This window comes from Pleurodeles waltl, chromosome 2_1 (assembly GCF_031143425.1).
Source record: "Pleurodeles waltl isolate 20211129_DDA chromosome 2_1, aPleWal1.hap1.20221129, whole genome shotgun sequence".
Taxonomy (NCBI): Eukaryota; Metazoa; Chordata; class Amphibia; order Caudata; family Salamandridae; genus Pleurodeles; species Pleurodeles waltl.
Genome location: NC_090438.1, coordinates 580,862,469 through 580,884,441, shown reverse-complemented (window position 1 = coordinate 580,884,441; position 21,973 = coordinate 580,862,469). Strand labels below are relative to the sequence as shown.

The window sequence follows — 21,973 nt, the reverse complement described above, 5'->3', positions numbered from 1 at the left end:
CCACAAAGCACTCAATCTTGCAATATGGCTCCTGAAGTCATGGAGTTTGGCTACTTACAGCTTCCTTCTGAATGTATGGACATTCTTCAAGAAACATGCAGACCTACAACTAGACGGTGTTATGCTGCTAAATGGAAACGTTTTGTATATTATTCTCAACTTAAAAATATTGATCCACTTAACCCCTCAGTACAACATAGTCTGATATTTGCTACATTTGCAAAAGGCAAATCTAGCATACTCTTCTATTACACTTTTTTAGCAACCATAGCTGCTTACCTCCAAAACAGGCTACATGTTTTTTCATTTTGAATTCCTGTGATTAACCCCTTCGCTGCCAGGCCTTTTCCCCCCCTCAGGTGCAGAGCCTTTTTTTTTTGGCTATTTGGGGTAGTTCACGCTTAGCCCCTCATAGCTTTTCATCTACATAAGCTATCTAGGCCTAATTAGCGTCCTTTTTCTCCAACATCCTAGGGCTTCTAAAGGTACCCAGAGTTTGTGGGTTCCCCTGGAAGAGACTAAGAAATTAGCTAAAATCACCATCTTCCCAGCTTTCAGGAACAGGAAGACTTGAATCAGAAAACCACTTTTTTCAATACAATTTTGGCATTTTCCTATGACAAACCCTATTTTTTCTATGTTTTGTGCTTTCAGCCTCCTTCCAGTTAGTGACAGAAATTGGTGTGAAACCAATGCTGGATCCTGGAGAGGTAAACATTTCTGAAAAGTAGATAAAATTCGGAATTCAGCAAGGGGACATTTGTGTAGATCCTTCAATGTTTTCCTACAGAAAGTAACAGCTAAAATAAAACAATATTGAAATTGAGGTGAAAAACGAGCCATTTCTGTCAACATTTTCTTCTTTAACTTTTTCCAGCTAAGACAGATGTTTTAAAACAATATATCTTTACGTCTGCTGGACTCTTCTGGTTGCGGGATATATATAGGGCTTGTAGGTTTATCAAGAACCCTAGGTACCCATAGCCAATAAATGAGCTGCACCTTGCAATGGGTTTCATTGTATACCGGGTATACAGCAATTCATTTGATAAAATATAAAGAGTGAAAAATAGGTATCAAGGAAACCTTTGTATTTCCAAAATGGGCACAAGATAAGGTGTTGAGAAGCGATGGTTATTTGCACATCTCTGAATTCTGGGGTCCCCATACTAGCATGTGCATTACAGTGCATTTCTCAAGTAGACTTATTTTTTACAAACTGTCTTACATTTGGAAGGAAAAAATGTAGAGAAAGACAAGGGGCAATAACACTTGTTCTTCTATTCTGTATTCCCTAAGCCTCCTGATTAAAAATGGTCCCTCACTTGTGCGAGTAGGCCTAGTGCCCGCGACAGGAAACGCAACATGGACACATCACATTTTTACATGGAAAGTGCCTCGCTGTGGATTTTGGCCTCTAGCTCAGCCAGCACCGCTTAGCTAGCACCTAGTGAAACCTAGCAAATCTGTGCATTTTTGAAAACTAGACACCTAGGGGAATCCAGGATGGGGTGACTTGTGGGGCTCTCATCAGGTTCTGTTACCCAGAATACTTTGCATTTCGGTGCTGAAAAGTTCTGGAATCTGAGAGGAGCCACAAAGTTCCTTCCTCCCAGCATTCCCCCAAGTCTACCAATAAAAATGGTACCTCACTTGTGTTGGTAGGCCTAGTGCCCGCGACAGGAAATGCCCCAAAACACAACATGGACACATCAAATTTTTACACTGAAAACTGACTTGTTTTTTGGAAAGTGCCTAACTGTAGATTTTGGTCTCTAGCTCAGCCGGCACCTAGGAAAACCTACCAAACCTGTGCATTTTTTAAACCTAGACACCTAGGGGAACATATGATGGGGAAACTTGTGGCGCTCTCACCGGGTTCTGTTACCCAAAATCTTTTGCGAACCTCAAAATTTGGCAAACCAAAAAACTTTTTCCTCACTTTTCGGTGATAGAAAATTCTGGAATCTGAGAGGAGCCACACATTTCCTTCCACCCAGAATTCCCCCTAGTTTACCGATACAAATGGTACCTCACTTGTGTTGGTAGGCCTAGTGCCCGCGACAGGGAAGGGTCCAAAACACAACATTGACACATCACATTTTTCTTATGAAAACTGACCTGTTTTTTGCAAAGTGCTTAGCAGCGGATTTTGGCCTCTAGCTGGTCTAGCACCTAGGAAAACCTAACAAACCTGGACATTTCTGAAAACTAGACACCTGGGGGAACCCAGGATGGGGTAACTTGTGGTGCTCTCATCAGGTTTTGTTACCCAGAATCCTTTGCAAACTTCAAAATGCAAAAAAACACTTTTTCCTCACATTTCTGTGCAGCACATTTCTGGAATCTGAGGGGAGCCACAAACTTCCTTCTACCCGGCATTCCCCCACATCTCCAGATACAAATGGTACCTCTCTTGTGTGGGTAGGCCTAGTGCCGACCACAGGAAATGCCCCAAAACACTATGTAGACACATTAAAATTATCAATGACAAAACTACCTGTTGGGGCACCTGTGTTTTTGGTCCTGGGCTCTGCAGCCATCTAGGGAAACCTACCAAACCCAGACTTTTCTGAAAACTAGATACCCGAGGGAGTCTAGGGAGGTGTGACTTTCGTGGATCCCCCAGTGTTTTTTTACCGAGAATCCTCAGCAAACCTCAAATTTAGCTAAAAAAAGAAAATCACACACAGGCACAAATTTCCTACCACCCAACTTTCCCCTCAGCCTCCCTATAAAAATGATAGTTTTAACCTCCTGTTAAAAAAAGAAGATCCCTGGGGCCTAGAAGTTTCTGCCCCCCGTGGGGGCAGATGGGCCTAATTAATATAGGCAGAAGTGGCCTAGTAAAAAAATGCTCCCCCTTGGGGAGCGGCCCTTGCCCAAGGGGCCGCTCCTCTCATGTGTTTACATATTGTAAACAAAAATCCCTGGTGTCTAGTGGCATTACTGCAGCACGATCGCAATGCTATAGGGTTATGAATAATCTCCTTTCTTTACTGGACAGTGCACATGGCTGGTACCACGCTTAATCTGTTGTGGTTGAAGAGCAGGGCTAAATAAATGTGTTTGGTGGAAGAGGGAACTCAGAGAGAATAAAAAACTGTCCGATGAATTATAAGAAGTTGTATAATGATAGCTGTTGTGTGAAAGAAAGAGAATGGGGATGTTTGAGAGGAGTTGTTTGTGTAGAAGCTGGGTTTAGTGCTGAATGGGAAGCTAAGATATTTTGACCCATTGATTGTTACTGAAGTAAAAAAAAAAGTAGGGAGGGGTGGTTTGGAACATGTCTGGACTGGTAGCGGGAGGGGTCGCAGGAGTGCAAGGTTGGACACAGAGAGTGAGTTGGGGGTGATGAGTGTACATGTAAGATGTTGTGACCGGACACAGGCTGATGGACCGCCTAGGTCCGTTTTGCAGGAAAAACATAGTCACTGGACCGGAGGGAAGCTTGCTCAATATTTGAAGGACTATGCTATATCTTATCTTAATTTAAATTAGTGAACTTGTTCAGTGTCAGGTCTTTACTGTGCATTGATCTGATCTTTACAGTATATACCTGTTCCTTTTATAACTAGCTGACTATGCATTGTTTGTTTTTCATCTTCTCCTGAGTAGTTTGTTGCATTCACTTCTGTACAGCCTTCATTACTTATTTTTCCTAACTAGAGAGTTGCAGCATTATTGTTGCTTTTTCCCTTGTCGTTTTCCATTGTAAAGGGGGAGAAGTCTTGTGGTCTGTTTTCTTTATCATTTAGATCCTCTTGAGGTCATAGGATGTGCCATTGAGAAGGCTCTGTATTCAAAGATTCTGGTCATTTGGAGCTCTATAGTGATAGGCCTACAACTTGATGGTATATTGAACTACATCTACTCAGTTATTCTGCTCTGCTGGTGATTATTCCCGAGAGTTGACCTCGGCAAAGTACTTGTTAAGCGTCTGGTTTTCAAAAGTCTGGAAAGGGAGTAAATGTAAGGTTTACTCTCTACTCATCTGTCATGCTGTCACTGTTGAGAAGCAACTGATATTATGCCTCAGCTATTGGTTAGTGATCACCTCAAAAACACTTTGTTCCCAAAGTTTTCTATCACAAATATTTCAATTTCCTTGAATGTTAAGGGAAGATGTTTGAAGGTTCAGTTAGGAAAGTAGTGTTACATATTCTGATGTGGTTCTTTCCGACCTTCTGCAGGGAGAGTGTCACTAGAACAGTGTTGCATGACAGTCTGTTTTCTCAATTACTGTGATTTCTGTTTGCTTATATATAGGTCTCTGTGCATCAGGGATGCTATTGCACATAGGAGCACCAGTAGAATGAGATAATGGGCTTTGATAGCAGTGAGGTAATATGCGGTCTCCCTGGTATTCCCCAACCATTGCGAAGCACTGTATACAGCCACTCGGAGACCTGATCCAGCAGGTAGCAATCAGTGTTCTCGTGTTAATATTGAGTGTGTCGAATATTGCCCTCCAAAAAAGAAGAAAGCACCATCCTTGTTGCCTATGCTCTTTTCAGGTCCAAATGTCCTACCTTGTTCCGAAATTCACTTCTGGTAAAGCAGAGTTTGTTACTTTCAGTAGGTGAATGTCCCCTGTTTGTGGGAGAAAGAATCTTTGAGTTTATTGGATACTTTTCGGCTTCTAGTAACTCAAGTCATCACTTGCAGAATCGGCCCATTGACAACTCTCTGGTACAGTGCCTAGATAATCAAGGGCATGTTGAGATGTCGGCCTAGGTGTTATCCGTTGTTTGTCCTGAGATGGCTGGTAGCACTGCATTAGAATTTGCTGGCAGTGTTAAAGGTGGCGCTTCATTCTCTGCCTTGCTGAATTCTTTATATCTATTATTAAGCTGAACCATGAGGTTACAGATATAGTTTGAATCACAACAATTTCGCTTATCTTGCAGTTGTATTTCTTAGAATAAGTATATTGATTGCTAAAATTATAATTTTGACTTCTATGTTGGAGTCTGAAATATCATCAAGAAAACCCACTCTGAAGAATCCTTCCCAGGTAAGTTTCAAGTAACGTTATGTAGACTTCAATAATGAAACATCTATAAGCAATTACTTCAGGAAAAATAAGTTTCAACCATCATATTAACCTTAACTTCACAAGAGCTCTAATCTTGTCAATTTCTATCTGAAATCTAAGGTTAGCCTATGGTGTCCTGTCTGAGTGTATAGCCCCTTGTTAAAGCTTGATGATGAGAATATGATGACATTAAAGAGTTGAAAATGTCACAACATGTTGAAATGGCAATTATGCTGGGATACAGCAACAGCTTAGCTGGAGAACACTGCTATTATTGGTGTGGTGGTCATTCCATCTTATTTTTAAGATGATACAAAATATTATGTTTCGTAGTACCTGTGTCCCCATCAATTCATTCAGCAAGGGATTTTTATGGAATATAACAGTCAACAAATTGGTTCAGCTGTGTGTCATCTACAATGAGGAACTTAGATGACTGAGGAAGAATTTTTGTGCTGACACACCAGTGTCACTTTTCAAGTTGCGATCACGAGTAATCGGTTAAGGACTGGGTTTCCTTTGACTGGTAAAGGATGTATTGCTTTACCGTTTGTTGCTATAAAAACTCTACAGATATGCTCCAGCAATGTGTTTTTCTAGAGGCTGCTTCTAGGTTGATATTTGGCTGCTTCCTTAGCCTCTCTACATACATAGGTTCAGTAATGATTAATGATGGTGAAGGGCAAAAACTCTGTGGATAAGCTGAGAAAGGGTGGAGAATATCCTTGTAAGAGGGTATTGTTCTATAAGTTGAAGTGGTCTGCTAGCGAGAAGGCTAAGATTGATCTGGTCATAACATCTGTCTGCAGTTTAATTTACCTTAAAATCCTGGTCTTGTCCTTCAGTCCCCTTGGTTTTGCAGTTAACGCAATAGTGCTTTTGCATCTGGTTGTGAGGCTTCAGTTTAGAAGGACTGGAAGAATGGAAGTCTTGATAACACTGAAACTGCCATATTGAGTTAAACCCATGGTAAAAGGAAGTCAGTAGCTATTCAGTGCAGATTTTTAAGAAATGGAAGTATGTCATAAGCCTAGAGTGAAACGAGGTTCAATTTCACACACAGCCCCCCCCCCCCCCCCCTAAAGTGGACCCTAGGCAGCCCAGAGGACAAGGTGCCATGTAATAAAAAAAGGTAAGACATAATAATTTGAGTTTTATATGTCCTTGTGGTGACAAACTCCCAAATTTGTTTTTCACTACTGTGAGTCCCGCCTCTCCCATTCGATAACATTGGAGATTCCCTATTACATTTAATAAGCTGTAATTCCTAAATGAGAGGATGGAGACATATCATGTTTGGTACCTAGAGAATTGTAATGATAAACCCTCTTTAATGGTAGTCAGATTTTTCATGAACATTTTTAAAATTCCTCTTTTAGAAAGTTGGAATTTTCCTGCTCTTAGTCCATTCAGACTATCTAAGGTCCCATGACTGTGTATAGCTGATAGATAGACTTTGTGAATTCCTGCATCTTCACCTGCACCAAGGACTTCCAGAAGTGACCTCAAAGGCTAGTTTGCTGGCCTCCTATTCAGAGCCACAAGAACATAACAGGCTCCCACTATCTTGAACCCACACCTGGACCCAGTCTGAGTGAGTCCTGGACCACCACGAGCTCTCCGCCCACTCCTGGACCCTTGGTTGTGGTGCTATAGGTGCCCAGATGGCCATTTTCCAGAACTGAGGACTTAGAATTTTTTTTACCAAAAAGTACTCTCAGAGACGGGAGGAGGCCGGGACAAACTTGCTTGTGCATCACCGGTAAGTTGACTTTGCTCTTCTCTGCAGCAGCAGATCTGTTTCAGCCATCCTGCGCTAAAGGGGTATCCGACCTTGTGGAACTGTCATAGGACTCTTTACCTTCGGCTACCTAGCAGCACCTCACCAGAATCTGAGAAGTGAAGATGATTTGTGGCAGTCTAAATGCATGGCACTCTGACTCCTCAGGTAAACCGTGATAAATAGACTGTGTCCTTCTCTCTCAGTTACACAACAACCAAAATGACTGCATTCTACGATAAACTACGTGAGCTGCAATTATTGGGAGGATGAAACAACACAGTGATAAATTGTGACTATTAGGGAGAAACAGATAAATAGTTCCCCCATCCTGGAATAATCATGTGTCTGAGAATCCCTTCCTACACCCTATTTTCTAACATGAGAGTATAGCATTGTAAGCCTCTTCTGCCTGTACCAGCCTTATTGAAGGATCCTCCAACCCCATACCTGAGAAATAGGCCAGGGTCTTTTTTGTTGGTCTGCTTGGCAGTCCTCCTGTTTGGCTGGGAAGATAAGAACAAGATCAGAAAAGCTGCAATCAAGTTGCATACAGCATAAGATGGCTTCTCTCCGCTGGAATGCCCTCTCTAACCTCCCCTGGCCTGTGTTCTGAGACCAGGCCTGACGTGATTGTGTGCCTTGACTCCGTACTCTTGCAGTAGCAATTCTAAGTAAACTATTGTGGATAAATATAACAGCATTGTGAAGAGCACAGAACAAATTGCACATAAAAGTGCAGGTAAATGTGGGACACAAATAAAATGTTTTCTAAGATTGGCAGCTGATAAACGTAAAGGCAACAAGCTGAAAAGCTACCTGTGGTCAAATATAATAAAATTAATAAAATGTGTGTGTGCCTTAAAGGCACAGGCAATGGGCCTAGAGGCTAAAATATGGATGCCCACCCTAGGAGCTAAAAAGTGAACCCACAACAGAACTGGGTTCAGCTACAGCCTTCTGCGTGGTCCAGCTGAAGATTTTTGACTTCAATCTTGATGACCAAGTCCTAAGGTAAAAAAACTTCACAGCGACCACTCCAGGGCAGTCTGACGATGATGATCCCTTCTCGGTTGTGTTTTCACTTTTGCTGTATAACTACTTTACACATTGCCTCTAAGTTAAGCCTGACCGCTTTTTGTGCCAAGCTACCCAGGGTTAAGCACATTTGTTGACTTTCTCTGGCTCACCCTGCAAGGGAGTGTGGCTGTGCTTGACCAGGGCTCACACCCAAGTCAACCTACAATCCAGTTTCTCACAGACAGAAAAAGTGTAGTCCAGGAGAGTAATCCTGTCAATGACAAGAGACATCCTGATGGGATTGATCTTCACTGTGTTTTTACTATTGGTGTTAGTGAACAAAAGTGGTTCTTATGAGCCACAAATACACAGTTCTTCTCAGACTTGTAGAGTTCTGGAACATGTACTTCTATCATGTTGGCTGAGCTAGAGGTCATCTTTGCGTAAAGTCCTTTCTCTAGCACTGTGGGCAGTCATTGCATCTGCAAATGGCTTATAAACGTCTCTCTCTAAACCCTCAATGCTAGGAGTTCAGCATGTTTACAACTCTTTGATAGCCTCCACAAGCTAAGACATCCCCATAAACTTGCCTTTATGCTATCCACGCCAACACTATTGTTCACCACCTGCAGGCTACTCATATGATGGAGATTATCACAGACCAGAAAATGCCTAAATATTTTTTATAGAGCCTCCAGTACTCTAAGCTTATACCTGCATTATCTAGACTATCTGCCCCATATAATGTTCTCAGTGCCACAGATGAGTGATTGTTTCTTTGTGTCTCACCAGTGCTCTTCCTGACTTGTCAAATGCTGTATATTTAAAGCCATTGCATTTCACACCCAAAAATTGTCTTCTGTCTGCTGCTTTAAAACTACCATGTCTGGTCTTGTGATCGTCCAGCAGGGTCCTCGTATTCTTGCTACGAATTTATAACTGCTTAAGATCATCCTTAATCCTAGTGAGGTCACCCTAGAGATTTTGAGACCAAGCGCTTCTGCCTAGCTTTGTGAAGCTATGCCAATTTGCCCCTACATGTTTCTGGACAGCTGCTTGTTTTTCAAAAATTGAGGTTGACAATCATGTGAGCCCACTTAAGATGTCTTTGCTTGTACTCCTGTGGGGATTATAGGTTTTTCATGCAAAGGTTTTGTTAATTCTTTGTAACTGGGTGTCCTTTGCCAATACCATCCATGCCTTAAGCCCCCTTTTGCCATAAACTGTGGAGGGTAGTTTTAAATGCAAGGGTGCATTAGTTAGTCAGACTTTGGATATTTTATTTATACATAGTTAAAATGTATTAAATTGACATCATAATTCTAGTGCACTTTATGCTTGTAAAATGTCTTGGAAAGTTTATAGATGCATGATTAGTAAAACAGTGAATCAAAAAAGTGTTCGCTGACTATTGTGATGAAAGAACAGTACACAAGTGAAAGGAAATTTATTGTAAAAAACATAGGTTAGGTGAAGAATTTCATAGGACCCCTCCTACTTTATAAGGTTATTTGGAGGTTTTAGGGCAGAGGAAATCCAGTGCTTTCAACAAAAAGTCTAAGCAAAGGATCTTGTAAGGGATGGATGTTGGGCAAAATGATAACCAATAAATGTCATATCTGGAGAACCTATGAAGGTGTTACCTGTTGTATGTTTGGGGTTGTGTGAGTTGTGAATAGGCTTCTGAGGGCTAAGGTGTATTGGATCCCACACCTGTGTGCTACACAAAATTATGGTCTACTATGTGCTGATGATATCCATCTCTGACTTCACAGTCCATGTATCCCAGGAGCTCACTAACTGAAACTTATTTTCTAGAGGATTTGTCCTTGTAATAGGTTTCTGCTTCCTGCGTGAAACTCACCATTACCCAGTTTCCTGAGCTTCTAAACACAGGTGAATACAAACTGGACCTCTTTCAATGCAAGCTGAATATACTAGACAGGGAGCCATAAAAGTCCAGCAAACAGCACCTATAGTAGTAGTGCTGGATTTTCAAATGATGCAGAACCTCTGAATGACTCTGGCAGGCTCGGAACCCATCAGAGGAATGTAAGTACTTTTTCGGTCCTCTAGTTCTGGGCTTCTCTCTGTTGACTAGACTAGAATTGGAACACCTTCTTTGTTACCCTTCTACCTCCGGGCTATGCCTAAATAAATGAAAACCTGGGTCTCTTTGCTGGTTGGTCTGTGGATAAGTGAAGGCCTGCTTGTCTGTTATAAGAGCTGAACTAACAGGAAGAGTAGTATCCTTATCCTTGTGAAGACAGGAAGGATGGACCTGCATTAGGGCAGCATGACCGACTGAGTCTAAGCAGGAGTCATGCGATTACAGGTGCCCTCTAGAAGTAAGCATAACATCTGTGTTGAGCTTCTTCATTGCTTTCAGGCGTTAGGAAGGGTGAGCCTCCATCACCCCGACCCATATACATAGGGTTCCCATGACTTCTCTTCTCTGATTTAAAGGAGCCTGGAGATCACAGGTCTTCACACCCCTGTCCTGATGTCTTGTCTCTGGATGGCTATAGTAGATTGTTTCTGTCAGCTAGTGGTGTTTCTCTAGACGTCTCTGGCCCCTATGATTTCTGTACCCCCAACCACACCCCTCCCCAGAAAATCTCAATTGCAACCTGTAGAAACAGGTAGAACCACCTGATTTTTTTAGGTGACCTCTTGGGACAAGAAAGGAGAACTCCCTCATATTTCTCTCTCTGTGTCTCCAATGAAAACAGGACTTGGGCCCTTAACCAGTCCCTACATTCCAGTAACTGGACTGTGACAGTATTCACAGGGGACAAGATTCTAGCTGTCTAAACATTTCTTGGAGCACCAAGGCTTTATCTCGAAGGTGACAATCATGTTTGTGTGATGGAATTCGAGGAATAGACAATTTTTAAAAGCTAACTACAGGGCAATATGCACCTTTTATTCACGCCTTAACAAAAAAAGGGCAGTCCTTTACCCCCTGGGAATATGCTAATCCATGAACAAAAATAAATATGATCCCAGTTTGTAAGAAGGTTGGCTTGGACAGGCCTGGAGCTTAGTTTGCAAAATTATAAGTAAAGTGGCCCAAAGTTTCGAAGTTCACGGCCTGTGCTGTTGAATGTTGGGGTGTCAAACCAAAGTTAGGTTAATCTTGATTCCACCTCATGCCTTTTTAATCCACCACCATTTCTTACCGTTTTAGCTCACTCATGCAGGTTCTTTTTCATCCCTGCTTCCTCCCTTTACCCCTCTTTTTCTTCTTCCCTCTTTTTTGCGTTTTTTTCTCTGTTGCCTTGGGTGAAAGCCTGTTGAGGAAAACTAAGTGCAGGTAGGCCCCACCTGCATTCACTGGCTCAGATTAAGCACAGGCAGGTCTCAGAAGTTACTGGGCTCTGATTCTTTAACTAAAGGTTACCTCTGGTGTTCTGGGGTATTCATAATGTGGGTTCCCAAACTATAAACCCGAGTACCGATTTTTGCATTTGACTCACAGGATAGCAAGGCAGGATAGTCCAAGTCTACCACAGGGAGGTGTTGTCCACTACAAAACTAAAACTCAACAGTGCGCGCTCATAGTTAATAAATGAGTGTCCAGTCAATACAACTAGAACTACTTTTCGTGTAAATGAGGCTCAAATTCTGATCATGTTTCACAAGAGTGGATAAATACATTACCCACCCAAGTTACTACTTCCAGGGTCACATCACTTAATGAATAGTTCCAGTGTCAGGTAAGAAAATGCCGCTGTTTGCCGCTGCCCCACTGTTTTGCTTCACTAATGACCGAGCTGGAACACTCATGTACTGCCAAAAATCTCTGGAATGCACTTCTTAGTCTAAAGAAGCCATTTATTACTTCACTTTGCAAGGTTCTTAAAAGGAGATCAACATGCTAAAAGCACATGTTTAAAAATGGTCACAGCAAGGAAATGAAAACATGTTCAAATGATTCTCCACTGCAATACACACAGCAAATATATGTATCTATATTATAATGCAAAGCAAATAATGAATTAACAAATATGCATCACCACGAGGCAAGGGCACAACTGCTTAATCTCTCTCCTATTCAGCATCAGATCCCAGAATCGATCGAGGAAAGAGAGAGAGAGAGAGATATCAGTTATACTCACGGGAAGGATGACACACCCCAGCGTCCTGGGCATGTCTGAGATCTGAATCACTCTCAGTCCCCGGTCCATCTGGTCTCGGCCTCTTATACTTTAAACAAACAAGAGAGGAAAATTCCAGAACCTCCCACTCACCGCAGAAGTTTATTTATTCAAAAAATGCTGATTGGTTTAGTCCAGCTTTGAAAATAACACGTCAGGACTTGGCCACAATCCCAAGGTGCCACTTCAATACAAGACCGTTCCCTGCTGTCTTAGTACATTCTTATCAGCCTAAGCCCTTGGTGGGAAAGAACATGTATAATGACAACATGAGCACATTGCACAACGTGGAAAGCTACTTGCAGCAACAGGCAAAATGAAGTTGGTGGTCACTAATGTGATGGTGTGCTGTAAGGCTAAGTACAACGTGGAGTCAGTGGTCAAAACATAAATATCATTACACTCACACGGTCGGGACTCACCTACTCCTCTCACACACTGTACATCTGTGTGTTGTACACAGTCACCAGAAAACGCAGGGGTTAACGGCTGCAGGGGGCTGTTGCCACCACAGGGCTCCCTTTCAAGACCATAACCCTTCATAGATGTGCATGTGCATGAGCCTCAAGATCTTTTAGCAGGGGGGAGCTGGTATCGCAAGGATTATTTTGTGTTAGATTTAACGTGAGGCACTGTGGTGCACTCCTGCCATGGAAGAAAAATTTATCCTGTTGGCAAGAATTTTACCTCGACTGAGTACAACTTGGCTTATCATCTTAGCACAGCTTTCGCCATTTTGAATTGGTTTATGCGGCTGCATAGAAACTAATACCCCCCTTGTCTATCATTGCATCAATATTCTCCCTTGCAGCCCTCAGGAAATGATCCCAGTCCTTGTAGTTCCAGATCCCAGCAATAATCGCCCATTCATTTTGCAGCAGGAGTGTGGGACCCAGTCACAAGTGAGCTTGTTCAAGAATCACATAGGACACAATCCAGACCACAGTGGTTATACAAAGGCCTAGATGAAAGGGAATATTTTTGGGACCGCCCACAGGGTCTCACTGGTACAATAAAACAAACCCAGGCACCAAAATGATTTGCCTTGTTTAGTCAGCTAGCTAAAAAGTGACCATATTTGCAAATTTGGGCAGTTTTCAGCTTGTAAAGGCAAGCTGTGTAGGTATTTCGCAGGGTATGGGAGACTGTATGCATCCATGCTTGCTGCAAGCGATGTTTGTAGTAACAGGGAAATAAACAATAACAAGCATTGGCAAAGTCAATAGGTCTCCCCATGCCAGATCTGTTGGCTTTTCCAATATGTTTTAGCCATGTTGCACACAAACGTGGCTGTTGTTCAGTGTTAGACCTGGCATCTTTTGGTGTGGACCTGGCATCTTTTGGTGTGGACCTGGCATCTTTTGGTGTGGTTTCCCCTGGGTTTTTACTTTCTGTCCTCCTGTTTTGACTGTGTGCTAAACTTTGTTTTTGCTGGCCTTATGACTGCTCACTTTACCAGTACTATCCAGGGCTAAAGTGCATCTGCCCTGTGTGTAAAGCATAGTAACCTTGGGTTCTCTATGATTGGCATATTTGACTTACTGGTAAGTGTAAAGAAATGGCTCCCTGTTGCAGTTACCCCCCACTTTTTGCCTGATACTGATGCTGACTGGACTGAGAAGTGTGCTGGGACCCTGCTAACCAGGCCCCAGCACCAGTGTTCTTTCACCTAAAATGTACTTTTGATTCCACAATTGGCACCCCCTGGCATCCAGGTAAGTCCCTTGTAACTGGTACCCCTGGTACCAAGGGCCCTGATGCCAGGGAAGGTCTCTAAGGGCTGCAGCATATCTTATGCCACCCTGGGGACCCCTCACTCAGCACAGGCACACTCCTTGCCAGCTTGTGTGTGCTGATGAGAACAAAACGAGTAAGTCGACATGGCACTCCCCTCAGGGTGCCATGCCAACCTCACACTGCCTATGCAGTATAGATAAGTCACCCCTCTAGTAGGCCTTACAGCCCTAAGGCAGGGTGCACTATACCATAGGTGAGGGCACCAGTGCATGAGCACTATGCCCCTACAGTGTCTAAGCAAAACCTTGGACATTGTAAGTGCAGGGTAGCCATAAGAGTATATGGTCTGGGAGTCTGTCAAAAACGAACTCCACAGCTCCATAATGGCTACACTGAATACTGGGAAGTTTGGTATCAAACTTCTCAGAATAATAAACCCACACTGATGCCAGTGTTGGATTTATTAAAAAATGCACACAGAGGGCATCTTGGAGATACCCCCTGTATTTTACCCAATTGTTCAGTGCAGGACTGACTGGTCTGTGCCAGCCTGCTGCTGAGAGACGAGTGTCTGACCTCATGCGGTGAGAGCCTTTGTGCTCTCTGAGGACAGAAACAAAGCCTGCTCTGGGTGGAGGTGCTTCACACCTCCCCCCTGCAGGAACTGTAACACCTAGCAGTGAGCTTCAAAGGCTCAAGCTTCGTGTTACAATGCCCCAGGGCACTCCAGCTAGTGGAGATGCCCGCCCCCTGGACACAGCCCCCACTTTTGGCGGCAAGTCCAGTAGAGATAATGAGAAAAACAAGGAGGAGTCACTGGCCAGTCAGGACAGCCCCTAAGGTGTCCTGAGCTGAGGTGACTCTGACTTTTAGAAATCCTCCATCTTGTAGAAGGAGGATTCCCCCAATAGGGATAGGAATGTGACCCCCTCCCCTTGGGAGGAGGCACAAAGAGGGTGTACTCACCCTCAGGGCTAGTAGCCATTGGCTACTAACCCCCCAGACCTAAACACGCCCTTAAATTTAGTATTTAAGGGCTTCCCTGAACCTAAGAATTTAGATTCCTGAAACTACAAGAAGAAGAAGACTGCTGAGCTGAAAAACCCCTGCAGAGGAAGAACAGAAGACATCAACTGCTTTGGCCCCAGTCCTACCGGCCTGTCTCCTGCCTTCCAAAGAACCCTGCTCCAGCGACGCTTTCCAAGGGACCAGCGACCTCTGAATCCTCTGAGGACTGCCCTGCTTCAAGAAAGACAAGAAACTCCCGAGGACAGCGGCACTGCTCCAAAAGAACTGCAACTTTGTTTCAAGGAGCAGACTTAAAGACCCCTGCAACTCCCCGCAAGAAGCGTGAGACTTGCAACACTGCACCCGGCGACCCCGACTCGACTGGTGGAGAACCAACACCTCAGGGAGGACCCTCCGGCGACTCTGAGACCGTGAGTAACCAAAGTTGTCCCCCCTGAGCCCCCACAGCGACGCCTGCAGAGGGAATCCCGAGGCTCCCCCTGACCGCGACTGCCTGAACTCCATTTCCCGACGGCTGGAAAAGACTCTGCACCCGCAGCCCCCAGCACCGAAAGGAACGGAACTCCTGTGCAGGAGTGACCCCCAGGAGGCCCTCTCCCTTGCCCAGGTGGTGGCTACCCCGAGGAGCCCCCCCTTGCCTGCCTGCAACGCTGAAGAGATCCCTTGATCTCTCATTGATTTACATTGGAAACCCGACGCTTGTTTCTACACTGCACCCGGCCGCCCCAGTGCCGCTGAGGGTGTACTTTTTGTGTGAACTTGTGTCCCCCCCGGTGCCCTACAAAACCCCCCTGGTCTGCCCTCCGAAGACGCGGGTACTTACCTGCTGGCAGACCGGAACTGGGGCACCCCCTTCTCTCCATTGAAGCCTATGCGTTTTGGGCACCTCTTTGACCTCTGCACCTGACCGGCCCTGAGCTGCTGGTGTGGTAACTTTGGGGTTGCTCTGAACCCCCAACGGTGGGCTACCTTGGACCCAAACCTGAGACTTGTAAGTGATTTACTTACCTGACAAAACTAACAAAAACTTACCTCCCCCCGGAACTGTGAAAATTGCACTGTGTCCACTTTTAAAACCGCTTATTGTGTTTCATGTAGAAAGTATACATGCTAATGTAATGATTCAAAGTTCCTAAAGTACTTACCTGCAATACCTTTCAAATGAGATATTACATGTAGAATTTGAACCTGTGGTTCTTAAAATAAACTAAGAAAAGATATTTTTCTATAACAAAACCTATTGGCTGGATTTGTCTCTGAGTGTGTGTTCCTCATTTATTGCCTGTGTGTATGTACAACAAATGCTTAACACTACTCCTTTGATAAGCCTACTGCTCGACCACACTACCACAAAATAGAGCATTAGTATTATCTCTTTTTGACACTATCTTACCTCTAAGGGGAACCCTTGGACTCTGTGCATACTATTCCTTACTTTGAAATAGTGCATACAGAGCCAACTTCCTACAGTAAGTCCCTAGTAAAGTGCAGTGTGTGTGTCCTGGTTCTGTAAGTCAAATGCTACTAGTGTGCCGGCAGCACTGGTTGTGCCACACACTATGGTGGCCTTTAAAACATGCCTCAGGCCTGCCATTGCAGAGCCTGTGCCTGCCGTTTAAACTGCCATTTCGACCTGGCAAGTGTACCCACTTGCGAGGCCCAAACCTTCCTTTTTTATTACATGTTAGACAACCCTAAGGGAGGCCCTGGTTAGCCCCAGGGGCAGGATGCAGTGTATTTAAAAAGTTGGACATGTACCCTTAAGTTCAGCATGTCCAGGTAGCGAAAAACTCTTAAATTCATTTTTCACTATTGCAAGGACTACCTCTCTCATAGGCTAGTATGAGGATTGCCTTAAAACATATTTTTATTGCAATTTCTAATTGGGAAAAGATAGAATAATAGAGTTTGGTGTCTCTGGACTCACAATTTAAAAACACATCTTGTGGTAAAGGTGATTTTTAAATTGAAGGTTTGAAAATGCCACTTTTAGAAAGTTGGCATTTTCTTACTTTAACCATCCTGTGCTTTAGCTTGTCTTCAGTCCACATCTGGTTTGTGTAAGGTTAGGTGACAATTACCTTTGTGCATTCCATCCAGATAGACGTAAAGACAGCACTCAACTGCCCCTGCATTCCATCTCCATACTGATGTGTCTTCCTGGGCAGGAAAGGTGGAGGGACTCTCACACTTCAAATGGTAGTGGTCTGAGCCCTCACAAGGGACTGATAGCCCCCTACAGAACTCCTGGCAGACAGGACTGGGCTTCTTTAGTTTAGCCTGACTGCTCTGTGCCAAGCTACTGGAGGGTGAACACAGGTAAACTTTTAGTTTATATCTTAGTTGCCCTGACTAGGATTGTGGCCCGTACTTGGACAGAGTGCAAACCTCTGCCAACTAGAGAGCCAGTTTCCAACATTCAGCATGGCTTAAAGTTAATGGTGTAAAGGAGAGCGGAGTGGAGTATCAAAGTGGAGTATACTGGAGTGTTATGGAATGCCGTGTAGTGGCGCAGTGGGGGTGAAGTGTTGTGGAGTTCCACGGAGGGAGTTGTGTGGCGTAGAATGGAGTGGCATACATGGTGTTGCTTTGAGTTGATTTGATTGTTGTAGAGTGGCATAAAGCAGAGTAAATTGTCATAGTTATAGTGGAGTGGTGTAGGAGAGTGAAATGGCATAGAGTGTTGTAGTCTCAAGTGGCATAGATCAAAGTGGAGTGGAATCGGGTGTCACAGTGGACTGGAATAGAGTGGAGTAATATGTTATAAAATAGAGTGGAGTAAAGTGACATAGAGGAGATTGCCTAGTGCGTCGTATCGTGGAGTGGCATAACGTGGAGTAGAGTGGAATAGAGTCTAATGGAGCAGAGCATTATAGACTAGACTGTTATAGAGTGGAGTAGAGCGGCCTAAAGTGAAATGGCGTAAAATACAGTGGTGCACAGTTGATAGGCGTAGAGTGCAGTGGCATGTAGTAGATTGTTTCAGAGAAGTGTGAAGAGGTGTAGAGAAGAGTGTGACAAGGCAGAGCACAGTGGCATGTAGTAGTTGTTTAGAGTACATTTAGCGTAGAGTTCAGTGGCATACAGGGCAGTGTTGCAGAGTATAGAGGCATAAAGTGGAGTGGTGTAGAGTAGATTTGCCTAGACTAAAGTGGTGTAGAGTGCAGCGGTGCATAGTAGAGTGGGGTAGAGTGCAGTGTTGGAGTGTAGTGGTGCACAGTAGATTAGAGTGTAGTGGCATAGAGTGCTTTAGCATAGAGTGGTGCATTGGTGGAAAGCAGAGAGGCGGAGAGTTCAGTGGCGTAAAGTAGTGTGTTTCAGAATAGGGTAGAGAGGCATACAATGCAATGGTGCAGAGTAGATTGGCGTAGAGAGCTATAGCATAGTGTGTTGATTTTGAGTACAGTGGTGTAGAGTGCAGTGGCAAAGGGGTTCAGCAGCAAAGAATAGAGTGCTGTGGAGTGGCACAGGCAGACTGCAGTGGCGTGGAATGGTGCAGGCTGGAAGAGAGTATATTGACGTAGATTATTTCAGAGTAGAGAGCAATAGCGTAGAGTGTAGTGGTGCAGAGTAGAGTGTAGTGGCAATACAGTACATTAGTGTAGAGTGGTGCAGGGTGGAGTGCAGTAGGTGCAGGTAAGTTGGCATAGAATTCAGTGACAGAATGGAATGGTGCAGAGTACAGTGGAATGGTGCAGGGTTGAGTGCAGTACCATAGAGTGCACTGGTGTAGAGTGCAATGATATAGAGTGGCACAGAGGATAGTGGTGTAGAGTGCAGTGTGTCAGAGTAGACAGTCATAGAGTTCAGTGGTGTATAGTAGAGTGCATTGGCGTGAAGTTCAGTGGCTTAGAGTGGTGCAGAGTACAGTGGTGTAGAGTACAGTGGTGCAGAGTAGAATAAAAATGCTTAGAGTTCAGTGACATAGAGTGCAATGGTGTATAGTGCCGTGGCATAAAGTGTTGCAGTATCGGGTATAGCACCACAGCATGCAGTGGTGCAGAGTAGTTGGTGTAGAGTGCAGTGGCATAGAGTGCATTGCTTTTAAGTAGAGTTGTGTAGAGTGCATTGACACAGAGTGGAGTGGTACAGAGTAGAGTGGAGTGGCAGGGTTTAGAGGCGAAGAGTACAGTGCTGCATGGTAGAGTAGTGTGGGGTAGAGTACACTGGTGTAGAGTGGAGTGGTGTACAGTAGGGAGGCGTAGGGTCAAGTGGCATAGAGGGCGCAGAGTGTAGTATAGTGTGGAGTGGCATGCAGTCAAGTGGCGTAGTGTGGAGTGACAGAGTGAAATATACATGGTGTGGTAGCACACTTCCATTACAGACAATACATCTTCAATTGAAATCACCATTACATTTGCACAGACATACAGATTGACTGACAAAAGTATATAGCCCACAAACGATAATGTGTTAAAATGTCATCACCTAGTGTATTGATTTATTTTGCTCGTTTTAAAATATTTGTTTCCAAGACACTTCAGAATTACTTTAAAAATGTGCTACCTTTGGGCTTTTCTAATTCTGAAATATCTGTACACTTCATTTACAGACATTTTAACTTTGTGTGCTAGAAAAAAAAAAACATTGTATAACCTTCCTCATGCACTGCCCCGGAGCCAGCATGATTGTCCCAGAAATCCTTTCACTTTGAAGTCTGAGAAAGAAAAGTAAAAAGAGCCTGACAGTTGACCTCTGTTTTTGAATCCACAGCAAATATGATGAGATGCGAACAAGATTTAAAGTCCTGTTTAGAAAAATTTAGCAGCAGTGGACAAATACAGTAAATAGGGTTAGACAAGGAAAGGGACGAACTCTAGCAGGACAATCTAAAACAAATAGAGCCAACAAATAGAAACAATCAAAGGTGAGTTATAAACCACAAATCCAGTGGTAAACAACCAGCAGAATGTATTCCTAGAGAAGCTTTCCAGATGTCCCCAAGATGTCGTTAGCAAACGAGACAGCTGCTCTATCTGGTAGGCTTCAACCTAAAAACGGCCCACTAGAGCATAAAACCGGCCTGCAAACAGAAAACACCCACTGACCTGTCAGACCAGCTCTTCGGGCACAGCTTGACTGCTGAATAGGCTAATCCGACCCTGACCGCCCAAAGCGGGCAAATTATCTTAATGCTATCTCACTGTAAAGGTTCATAGCTCGGAAATCACTGAACATGGTAGAGGTTTTCATGCTCTGATTGGTTTTCTCGTAGCGAGATGTGCTAACACTGCGCACAAGCTGCAACATTAAACTGGGCTAGTCGGCAACTGCTTGTCCGGTTTCCACACTAGTCTTCCACGCAAACAAAAGCCGAAGGGGCAGAGCAATTGTTGATCCTTCTACCCACCCCGATGGTCTCCTGACCTAAGGTGCCACCAGCTTCTACAGCAGTGCTCCAGTCCGCCCCAGCAAGTCCCTGCCAACCAAGCCGCTCAGGCTCTCCTTGGGAGGAACCACTCGTTGTTTTGAGCCCTTAAGGCCCGTTTCTTCGTCTGTTGCTAAACCAGGATGAAATTCTTGGGGAGTTTCACGAGTGGATCCCACCTCCCTATACTGTGGGATTAATTTTAAACCGAATACTTCTTTCTCGAGTAATTGGCTGTACATTTTTGTGTTTTGTGTATGGCTCACTTTTATGTTCAAGGACACATTTAATGATTCCTAATTAACGCGGGCGAGTGACCTATGTGGGCCTTTGGTCTACTTATTTTGACAGAGCTATTTATCGCTTCTTGCCCATTATTGTAGATGCTTGTAATGAAATAATCGGAATATTGCTTTTTCGCTGGATTGTTCGGAAGGCTGTTATTAAGTCTCAGACTGAACTATGCTGCTCAGAGACAGGAACACTGATAGAGGTCACGTTCCTACCATTTAATTCATACACGGCGTGGAGCCTGCTGGTCGGAGATTGTGGCCTCAGACAGGCAAACGTCGCCGTTCATGTTTTTGGTAGGGTTTCCTTGAGAGCGCAAGTAGGAACATCCGGTTTCCGGCAAATGTATAGTAAGTACGGTGGGTATTTTTGATCAGCCTCTGCTACCAGCGTGATCTGGGTGGCTCAGTCCTACATTACTGCTGAAGCACAATGCACTGAAATGCATACTCTACTTTCAGTTTCTCTTAAACATTGGGAAGCTGCAGACGGATGGTTAAAGGTAAGTAAAGCTTTCCTTAGCAGAGCTTTAACCGTTTTTTAACCTTTTGTGAGTGATGTTATTTAAAAGATCTGGTACTAGAACTTTCCTCTCGATGTCGAAAATCTAGCATTGAAGCACATCTCAGAGTAACATTGTCTGTCTTTGAAGGATACAACAGTTGAAGAAATTATTGGAAGATTCTACATCCGATGAAAGCAGCAGTTCTAGCAGCTCAGATGCCAAGGAAAAACACAAAAAGAAGAAGAAAAAGAAAGATAAAAAGAAAAGGGGTAAAAAAAAGAAAAAGAAAAGGAAGCATAAATCTTACAAATCCAACGACACCTCTGATTCAGACTGAAAAGCAGCGGTTAAGAGGCGGTTTTAGGTCTGCCTGCAGCAGTCACCGGCACAGTGAACGCACTGAACCTTGGAAACTGACAGCACTGTCACATGGAAGTGGAAACGGCTCGTGCCAACTGTTCGGTTCGACATCTTGAAACTTGTGGCGCTTGACAGAAAACGCAACTGAAAGTGGCCTGATAGATGTTTCTGCACTTTTATATTCTGTTATTTTAAATATATCTTCCAGTCTAACCTAAAGTGTGCACACTTATCTCAGGTGTCAGCTGATGATCGTGGTCCTGTTTCATCCCTTCTTCCAGTAGGATGGATAGATATGTTTAAACACGACCTGGGCCTACAGGAATGTTTTTAGCTGAATAGACTGTATTCAGCTGCTGCAGTTGCTGGACAAGGTCACCTTTAGGCACACTCTGAGTGGGCCACAACCCAAGTGTTTCATGCGTATGGTGTCCGCAGTTATGTATGCTCCAAAATGTTCTGAGGAATAGACAAATATCTTTTGCTACTTCAAAGAATAACTTTTCAGTTGCTGGCTATGCTTGTAATCAAACGTATATAGTAATCCTTAAGGCATATTAAAAATGTGAATATCTTTAGTGGTAAAGAAATTACAACGTGTTGGGTAAAGCCATAAAAACGAGACTTGATTCTTATTGCGCCTCGTGAAGCTCTGATGTTAAGATGTTATAATTATCCCTCAGAT

General features: G+C 43.8%; 1 protein-coding gene across 2 annotated transcripts in view; it reads left to right on the top strand.

The window, feature by feature from the left end:
- RP9 (RP9 pre-mRNA splicing factor) overlaps positions 1-21,501 on the top strand; it is a 120,647-nt gene extending 99,146 nt beyond the window's left edge. For both annotated transcript variants that reach the window (XM_069215448.1, XM_069215445.1), the window contains exon 6: positions 21,076-21,501. In XM_069215448.1, coding sequence (XP_069071549.1) covers positions 21,076-21,265 — 190 coding nt within the window. In that variant the 3' untranslated portion in view covers positions 21,266-21,501. The remainder of the gene's footprint in view (positions 1-21,075) is intronic.
- The last annotated feature ends 472 nt before the right edge of the window (positions 21,502-21,973 follow it).